Source organism: Brugia malayi (genome assembly GCF_000002995.4).
Source record: "Brugia malayi strain FR3 genome assembly, contig: Bm_v4_Chr1_scaffold_001, whole genome shotgun sequence".
Lineage (NCBI taxonomy): Eukaryota > Metazoa > Nematoda > Chromadorea > Rhabditida > Onchocercidae > Brugia > Brugia malayi.
Genome location: NW_025062475.1, coordinates 5,693,660 through 5,704,263, shown reverse-complemented (window position 1 = coordinate 5,704,263; position 10,604 = coordinate 5,693,660). Strand labels below are relative to the sequence as shown.

General features: G+C 30.0%; 1 protein-coding gene across 2 annotated transcripts; it reads left to right on the top strand.

Moving 5' to 3' along the window:
* Positions 1–3,427: 3,427 nt before the first annotated feature.
* Bma-fozi-1.1 lies at positions 3,428–9,838 on the top strand (the record flags this gene model as incomplete). Of its 2 annotated transcripts, none has more annotated exons than XM_043076661.1 (15): positions 3,428–3,913; positions 4,556–4,720; positions 5,236–5,445; positions 5,602–5,726; positions 5,792–5,855; positions 6,364–6,598; positions 6,845–6,926; positions 7,062–7,155; positions 7,426–7,553; positions 7,905–8,049; positions 8,308–8,394; positions 8,634–8,786; positions 8,903–9,035; positions 9,424–9,587; positions 9,671–9,838. In XM_043076661.1, the coding sequence occupies 15 exons, from the start codon at positions 3,428–3,430 to the stop codon at positions 9,836–9,838; spliced, it is 2,439 nt and encodes an 812-aa protein (XP_042932595.1). The 2 variants fall into 2 exon arrangements, with proteins under 2 accessions (XP_042932595.1, XP_001899651.2); XM_001899616.2 differs by having other exon boundaries at positions 4,535–4,720.
* Between the last annotated feature and the right edge of the window lie 766 nt (positions 9,839–10,604).

Below are 10,604 nucleotides of genomic sequence, written 5' to 3'. Positions count from 1 at the left end.
AATCCTAATCGTACCATATGCTTATCTACTCGACAAAGCTTAAATTTAGGTTTCCTCATACTTACATCATACATATGGCTAAGTTATATAGCATTGCATGATTTTAAACTTAACAGGTATTAATATAGGTTGCGTTAATGCTGTGAGGAAAGCTTAAAATATCAAACTGAAAGGAAAGATAAGTCAAATACGAATTTATGCTTGTTTTTGAATTTTCATCTAAGTTTCTTTACATTAAATAAGCAGAGAGGGAGAGAGGTAAAAATTTATGCTCATTTTAGTACAATTAAAGTAAGTGATTTAATAATTTAATGACTTCCTATACTTTTCTTATCTTTTTTATTTCTATTTCTAATATTTTATGTGACAAAAATTTTGCTTTTAAAAAAGACAATTTTTCTCGTTTTCTTTAATTCATTTCCGGTAAGAAAAATGACCAAAAAAATGTTACTTCGTTAAACAATCCTCAGCTTTACATCAGTTAACAATTTTTGCCGCCTTTAACTTCCCCGCCCTCTCTCTCTAAAAAAAAAAAAACGAAAAAAGATGGGACAATGGGACATTTATGAGTTTCGGAAACTAATATCTAAGCGCTTAAGCTTCCTCTTTTAGTTTGTTGTGCGTTCTTTTGAAACATCTTCCAAAATAGCTTCTCATTTTTGTTCCTATTATTGGAGCAAATTGCTATATTTTTGTGACATTTTCATTTCTTCTTTTTCTCTTCTCAAATACCTTTAAATTTACATTTCATATATATTTTGCTATTGACTGCTAACAGCTCTTTGCAAACAAAACTTTTTATAATGCGCCTATATTGCTAAAAATATGCTTTACACGGAAAGAATACCTTCTGTTCGTTGTGCAATAAAATATTTCATTGAGTTCATTATGATTGATGAAACTTATTCAAGATAATCTTATCAGATATCATTTTGTTTTTGCGATTTTTTCTTTGTAAATTTCCTAGCTAATAGGATAAAATTGTAAATTAAATGGAAAGTATTAAACTTTGGTTATCTCTACTTCTGTTAGCAATTTACTTACTACTGTTCAGTAAAGCAAAGAAGCGTAAGCACATATCTTAAAGCAGGTGTTATTTATGCGCGCGCACACTTGTTTATTTGCATAGATGCCGTAACAGCAAGTCTAAGTTATTATTCTGTAATTTTTTCTTCCAGTTGAATTTTTATATTTGTTTCTAATATATACCATTAAGTGATATTTGAGAGGAAAATAGAACAGAAAAGCATTGGATGAAATTTTGAAAAAGAAAATGTTATCTTACTAAATATAGTGAAACAGCGTATGATAACAAAATTATCTCAGATTTTTAGGATTCTTTTTTTGCATATGTCAGTAAAAATGATCAATAGTCATAGGTCGATTGTAGACTGTAGAATATATTTCGAACAAATTTCATTTCTCATTTCTTGATGCTAAAATTTCCAAGAATTTTATGCACTGTTCAAAATGATCGGTATTGATTTATCGGGGAACTGAATATAGCTAATTATCATTATATTTCATTTCTATATATTTATCTTATAATTTGGAAAAGTGCTATATCATTGATGTTCTAAATCTTTTTTCATTTCCTGAAACTTTCTCATTTCAACGGCTAACAAATTTTATCGCACAGTAGAGTGGAATTCATTCCCGGTAATTTATGTTTCTGATTATAAAATCACATGGGAGCAAATATATAATTGACCAAAAACAGATAGCCAGAAAAAGTGATAATTGAACGATTGATAATGTGATTAATATTTATTTTTGGTTATGATTCTGTTTTGAAAGGAATTCTGCTAAGTTCTCCGCAGTACCTTTCATCATTGCTTATCAGTTTAAAATTGTTGAAGAAATGATAATAATAAATCAGGTAATATATTGTTATAAACAGAAAGCGAGAGGGAGAGAGGAAGAGTGGAATAGATAGGAATAATAAGTGATGTAAAAGTTTGTACATAGTTCGTAAAACTCACAACAGTTTATCAAAACAGTTTTTATCAATGATTTTAGAATTAATTGACTTTTAATAGCAATAACATAATAAGCTTGTTTATCAGCATATCTTATTTTTCTCCATAATATTTCCTCATTTTCATAGTTTTTATTGCATGTACTTTATTAGATGACAAATAAATAATAATAATAATAACAATAATAATAATGACAATAATATTGATGGTAGCAATAATAATAGTGATAATAGTTAATAATGGTAGTGATAATGGTAATAATAATAACAATAGTGATATTAATAACAGTAGTAGTAATAGTAATGGTAATAATAATAATGATAATAATGATGGAATGATGATGAAATGAAAGTATGAAGTAGTGTAATGGTAAATGTTATTTTGACTGATTTTTGATTAAGTGATAAGCCGTTGTTACTACCATCTTATTGGTTTATTGCGATCAGAATAAAATCAAACAATCACTGATTGTCATCAATTCCTCTTAAATTATTTTATTTGATGTTTTTGTTAATGTGACATTCTTCCTTTTCGTTTCATCCATACTACTTTATTCCATTCCCTCTTTTACAGGCTTCTTTTATTTTTTTGTTTTGTTTCTTTGTTTATTGTTATGAACATTATCACATATTCGTCTATTTTATGATAAAATACAACTTGAATAAGTTGATAAATCTGCTTAATTTAGAATTTTAGGATAACTTAGAATTGGATAAGTTGATAATATTTTAGTTCAGTTTTTGAATAACTTAAATATTTGAGATTTATAATCAGGAATTGGATTAAGGAAACTGAAGTATTCCATTAAAAAAATATACAAATGGAAGTGAAGTGCAACTGTTCAAGATGAGACAGTCGTAAATGTCCAAAGACGCTTGCTTTTAGAATTATTTCATAAAATATGGCATTCAAGAGATTTTTACAGAAATCTATCCGTTTTGGTATATAATTAATTTATAACTAGCAATAAGTATTGCCGTACTGCTCGTTTTATTTCATGTTTTCTTAGTGATACGCATACTTAATCCTTTACCTGTACCAGTATATTGAGGTCATTTGCATGTTGATTCATTTCACTATAGGCAAAAGATCAGTTTGATAAACATTATTGCAGCACATATTAATTTATTATGATGGGTTGCAATTCTTTAATATATTTAAATGATGTATGTCAAAGCATCTTTGAAAATATTTTTATCATGTGTAGCATTCACAAACATTACGTCTTTCATTTACGGATTATGCGTCTAATTTGTATGATAATCACTTGCAAAATTATTTTTTTAATTAGTAATTTTCTTCCAGGTTCTGCTGTCGGTATCATAGTGGTTATCAATTAGCCACAACAAATAAAGTTTTTATTCTTAATGTTTTTGGATTAAATCATTCCATTGTTTATCACTAATTAGAACTATTATTGGTGCAATTCTGGGACTGATAATTATAAAATGGCAGCAAATGATCTGACACAGCAAAATCCATCGTCATCGTCACCTTTACAACAGCAAGCGCAAATGGCATTGCAGCAACAACTCGATACTTCAACTGATGCTGGTGGTACTATTTCTGCAACATCAACAACAAGCCCTAATGGCTTGAATGCTGAATTGTTTCACTGCTTGACGCAGAATTTATTAGCAACAACGGCAGCAGGTACTAGCGGCCAATCGCAAACAACTAATGCCGCAGCTGGAGCTTCCGTTGCTGCTGCGTTTGGACTGTCCATACCGGATGTATCGATGATGTACGGTAACGTCAACCTGTACAATCTTTTCAATCTTAACTTGCTAACCGAATCACAACAAAGCCAGCAGCAGTCATCATCATCTCTTCTGACTGAATATCTCAGGCAACGAACTGTGGAAGCCAGCGCTCGACAACATCAACAACGGCAACAGCAGCGACATCAGCGCACTTCGAAGGAAAAGAAGCGTGTACGTAAAATTTTAGACAAAAATGAAATGTTTTTTAGGGATGGAGAAAGATTGCAGAAGATATAATTCGTGATTATTTGCTCTTAGGCAAAATGGACTAGTTATTGACGTGTATTTATTTCATCTTTAGAAAAAAATTCTGGTAACTGAGATATTCTAAAAATTATCTTTCAGTAGTATGAACATTAAGTCATTGATAATATCGACAATAACTAACCATATTTTTCATCGTTCTATTACTGATTTCGAACTATATTTTTTTACTCAGTTAATTTAATTGTTAATTCTCTTTTTCTCTTGTATTTTTGTTTATAATGAAATATAACTTGCATTATTGTCCATGCATATTCTTTCAAATTATTCAGTCGTTTTTACAAATTCACATTCCTATATTCATAATTTAACAAAGCTATTAGTTTTCATCTTTCACATTATCATTTTGTTATCGGCAAATATGAGGACTATATAGCGTGCAGAGCAGACCTGTCCTTAATTAGTAATTTAGATATTTGTTTATTTGGTTTTTTATTTTTATTTATTTTCATTTTTTTAGGGTTATATAAGAGACAGTGTTTGTTATGCTCTCCATATAGTCGTCCATAATGCCGTACATTTTTTCAGAGCTATCCCTGCAGTTTTCAGTGGTGTGAGTTATGCTTGAGAGAAGTACACAGTTCGAAATTGCCATGTCACATAAGGCAACATCATGTGGCGCAACCGATGTTTATATGTCCACAATGCAAATTTAGCTCAAGTTATTCAAAGAACAATGTCAAAAGTCATATGTCAACAGTACATGGATTAACTGTAAGTTTCCATTTTCATTTTCATCAATGACTTTTACCAGAATAGTTAATGCTGTACCTCTTTCCTTTATAATATCGATCTATCTTTCCGCTTAAGCTTTATATATCTATCGGCTGTGTTGTATTTATAGTCTATACATACCCAATTATATGGTAAGATTGTTAAGAACAATTTTGTAGTAAAGCATGATCGTTTTAATTTGTTGCCAATTTTTAAAATTATTTTTAAAATATAATAAAAAATGTTGTCTATACTATTTCACAATAGAAAACGTATATGTTATTTTGCACTGAAACATTTGTTCTGTGATACGAAAATATTTTACACTACAATTGATTAGTGATAACCATTATTAGCAAACTAAGATAATTTCTAAAGCTAAAATTTACTACATACATAAAATTTTATTATTACATAATTATTTATATGACATACATAAATTCACTATCATTAAATCACTTTTTTCATGATAACTTTTAAAATGTTTGTTTTTTCTTCTTTTTTCAATCGTTCAGGAAGAACCAATTAGCCATATGGAAGAGTATGCAGATGAAGTGGAACAGTTAATGAAACGATGTTTTCCAACTGTTCGTGGTCGTGGTCGTCCGGTACACAGTAATATTCGACCATCAACTGCTTCTTCATCCTCAACAATTAATACGGAATCTTGTAACAACTCAAGATGGAATAGCATTAGCTCTGTAGCATCAGCTAGTAAAATCTCAGTAATTCTTCTGATATTTTTTCTTTCTTTTTTTCTCAATTTTAAAAGAAATAGAAGACTTAAGTATAACTTATATCTATCTATACTTCAGATAATAAAATAGATTTATTTATTTGTTCTTGTCTAAAAGAAAATTAAGTAAGATCAGATATTGCAGCAGACTCGATATACTCATAGTTATCGTCGCAGGAGTATCAAACATTCGGCACATGAAATGACTGCTCATGACCATTATTCATCGATCAGCAATAAACGGATTAAAAATGAAAATGTTTATCAGAAGTTAGTTTAAAAGAATAAAAATATGTGATTATTTTTTCTCCCCTTTGATGAAAAATTATTTGCAGCGAATCGGAAGTAACCATTGGTCAAGCGCCTATTAATATTTCGGGTCAAAGTTCACCAAGCGAGGTATATTTTAAAAATAACCAAATGGAGTTACTTTAAAAATTATGGTCGAGTAATTTCGTTTGATTATGAACTTTGCATTGGTATTAAAAGTCGTAGACTTCTTTTCTTGGTCCATTCTAGCTTATTTTTTAAATCTGTTCTGGTTGCTTTGCTTAATTTTTCATCATTATACATGTTCTCATTACGGATCAAGATTACTGTAATCCAGTCCTTCTTAACGTCTACTTCCGAAGATACTACTGGTTACTTCCAGTAGTATCTTCGCTATGTACGTTGTCAGCTTATGGTGTTAGCTTAGCAATGGATTCTGTCGCTCAGTGCGGTTATTTGTTGGTCATTGACTTTTTGTCTTTCTGTGATTGGTCACTTCATCAGTGCTAAGAAAGAAAGAGAGAGAGGAGCACGTATCTGGGATCGATATTAATCTATAATTAATGAGAATTATAAAAAAAAAAAACTTTTGGAGAGTAATATTTTGAGTTAAACAATGATAAGTTTCTTTTTTCAGGAGGATTCATCCAGCACTAGCAATGTTCCACATAATAGTATCAAAGGCTCTTACAATAAAAATATCAGTTGCAGTAATAAAACTAACAGTTATTATGGTTATCATAGTGGAACTAATGGCTACAGTGATAAGTGCACATTGACTAACTATCAAAATGAAGCTGATCATAGTGAAACAATTGCAAATGAAAGTTCACCAAGTTCATCAGAGCATGTTAATCATGATGCGGAATTGGGTATGTTATGAAAGTGATTCATATACTTCAATTTCCAGAATGACATTAGGAAAGATATTGCATAGATTGTTGAATGTGTTTAAGTGAGGGATATGAAGGATTATCCATATATTTAACAAAGTATTATTGATATTAATGGCAATATTAATATTATTGACAACTAAATAAAGTCGTAAACTTTATTGGTGTGGTATTTTTGATTTCAATTGATATTTTACAAAATTTCATAAAAAAACAATGTTGCAGAGACAGAATCAAATGATTCGAGTATTCAAGATTTTGATGAGGAAGAACAACCATTTGGACATATCGATCATATTCATCCTCGGTGTGTTCAAGTCATTACTCATTCATAGGATTAAAACAATGAGTTTTTGAGAATTAGAGTTTCAAACATTGAATATATGAGTTTTCAACTTTTTTAAAGTTGTCTTTTTGTTGAATATTTAATAACTTTGTTCAGCTATCTTCCACAAAATGTCAACTGGTGGATCCTGACTAATGACCAACTCAAAGGGACTGTTTTTGAAAGTTTTCGACTAAATGAAGTACTTCACGTAAGCTATTTACATTTATTCCTCCTTCTAAGCATGTTAATCATGATATGGAATTGGTATGTTATGGAAGTGGCTTATATACTTCAATTTCTAGAAGATATTAGAGAAAGTAATGCATAGATTGTTGAATGTGTTTAAGTGCGGGGTATGAAGAATTATCCATTTACTTGGTATGTGGATAATTCTTCTCTCTTGTTCTTCTGTTACATTCATACAATTTCGAATTCATTATAACTTAGTTGGTATCGAATTACAATGCAATCATTTTAGAAATTTCAACGACAACCATGCAAGTTAGATGGTAAATTTTTTATAACAGAAGAACAACTCAGACAGGTGCAGAAGGTTAGGCAACAACTATCTGTTGATTTGACAAAACTTCGTGATGCACTTTACAAGTAAGACATAATTTTTGTTAATTTGGATTTTATTCAAATAATTAAACATCTTTTTTAATCATTTTTGAGTGTAATGATTGATGCAATTGTTGTATGTATCTGTTCGACAGATTCCATTAATATTTAAATAATTAAATTTTCTTTCTGATTGTGAAAACCATATAATAGATAATATGTGGTCATTTACTCCGTTACTTTTTGATAGGAGGAAAGAAGAAGAGGAAGTCAGCTGGACAATAATATTCCTCGATTAATGATAGTATTATAGAAGGAAGGCTTTGTTTTCTTTTCTATCTCCTAGCCCATCTTACTATACATGTAACAACATCTCAGGAAGTTTATATCATTTAGCTTGGATCTGAATACCTTACCGATAGAGCAGGTTGATTTAATTGCAAATATTGCACCAACTTCAATGGATGTGTTCTATTTGTTGGATTGTGAAAGTGCTAATCCTACTGCGGTAGTTGGGGAAAATGAACAATTTCTATTAAAGGTTAGAGTGTATTAAAAAAAAGAGAAAAGTCAACATTGAGACGAGTTAATTAATTAGTACGGAAGGCTAAAAAAAATTCCTATTCCAATCATACATAGGAGTTGGCAGTTGTCAGGCAAATATTTGAGTGCTATGAGATATTAAATATAGTACCTAGAAGATTTTGTTGGATTCTTCGGAAAACATGGTTAAGCTCTGATGGCAAGAGAATTGAGTTCTAAATTTCTCCATATATCTTGACAATCTTAACAAATTCAGCTTGCAAAAATCGATCGGATAGAAGAAAAGCTGCATGCGATGTCATTTATGGGACATATTAACAGTCGTGTCACGGAGATCCTGAAAGTTAGACCTTCTTTTTTTACTTTGAAATAACGCAAACTCAAACATTCCTTAATTAAATATCACTACACATCTTCAGTGTACGCTAAGAAGAAGAAAAACAAGTTATTATCTGCTTGTAAAAATCATTGGAAGAATTACAAATTTCTAGTTTATAAATCATTTCTATAATTTCTTTTCATATAATTCATTGATAAAAAAAGATTACTTCAGTTTTACCTATATTGATTTACTCGTTTTAGAGTTTTGAAGATCTCACGAATATTATGAAGACTTTGAAGAAAAATCGTGGGTTTCGTGCTTTGTTACGTGTTGTTCTTGTCTTCATGAATTTTATCATTGGAGATTTTACGGCTAGAACAATTCGAGGCTTTAAGGCATCAGATCTTACAAAAGTGATTTTTTTATTATTACAGTAAATTCTTTGAGTAGTCTTGGTAATATTCTTCTCTGTTTTTAAATTGTAAAATATTAATTTCACATTGATATTTTTAGTACAACTATTTTGCAGATATGTGCCACTGAAGTATGTAACTCACCAAAAACAACATTGCTAAATATTGTAGCATCGTCTACTATTTCGGAATTTCCTGAAGTTTGCGTCTTTCGTGATACTCTTCCGGCACTAGAGAAAGCATCACGAGGTTATTCACCAGCTTTATATTTATGACTAATCGGTTAAGGTTGTTGATATAACATGCAACCATTCTTTCACTTATCAGTTTAATTGCATAATAATTATATCAACAATCGTAATCACATATGATTTTTTTATAATTGCATAAGATCTTTTATAATTAATTGGCTCTTAGTATAATTTAATCTGATCATTCAATTTTGAGGACTGTTTGATGGTTTTTTCCTGAATATACGACATTATCAGAATTTTTAAGAAGTTTATATTTTTAAAAGATTTGAATAAGATCGATCATAAATTATGGAAATGGAAGCAATGAAAAATGCAATGAATTTTCTTTTCAAAAAGAGCTAATATTATTTCAACCTAAAAATCATTTTTGGTTTTGTGATCAGTGAACTTCCAAGAACTTTCTGCAACAGTACGACGCTTCGAACGGGACTATTTGCGATTTGATCTAGAAGCGAGCCGTTTAAATAATAATGCCCAAATGGCTGGATATAGAGAAGCAATTAGAAATAAAGTAATGGAAGTGAAGAGTAGCTATCGTGAATGCAAGGTTCTCGTTCTTTTACTTTTCGTTTTATCTTTCGTTTTTTATTCAAAATAAGATATTAAAGAAGTATAAGTATGATATTGCAGACTGGCCTCTGCAAAACGATGCGTTTCTTTGGCGAATTGGTAGATGAAGATATTGGTCCCGAGATTCCGGAAACATTTTTCGCCAGTATTGCTACTTTCTATCGTCAGCTTCAACGGGCCTGGATTGATGTACATCTACATGGTATCTCAATGACCAGCACCATTTGAATCTTTGAATTAAGATGTCTCATAATATAATTTTACAAAACAAATGTAATACACATTGCTTCAAGGTTATCAGTTTCGCTTATAATTATGGAAAGTATTTCCACTTCACACTCATAAGTAATTTTACAATAGCGATGATAATATATATATATTTTGGTCAATTCAAACTTTTTTTCTTTGTAAGAAAAGTATGATGTTTTATTAATGCATGTTCGCAAAATAGTGGAGTCACTATATGCTATAAAACGGATTATATTTGATTCATGTTATTGCCATATTTTTCGGTTTCGAGAAATTCATTCTATCATTCCTAAACTAAGTGCAACCCTTGACATTTAATTTTTTTTTTTTTTTTTTTTTTGGAGGATATAATTTCATTTACTTCTTGTATTATTATTATTACTTATTATTAATATTACTATTATTACCATTATGCATGTTTTGATTTCGTCTTATACTTACCTCAAAGAATAACAGTGAAAAGAAATTTTTCTCAATTTCAAGCACTTTCAGTAGGAAATTTATCATATCACTTGACTGTGGCATTGATTATTCTATCACAATTATCATTGCTTTTAGTGCAACATCTAAACTGTTATTGTGTGAAAAATATTTTTAGTTATAATTTCTACTTTCTGCATCGTTACCGACTATTGTTCATTTTATGTCTTGATAAATCAGTTTGTTTTCTCATTCTCACCTATTTTAGTAGGTTTTTATAACCACACACACGCACGTACACACGTACACATACACCTACACGTTT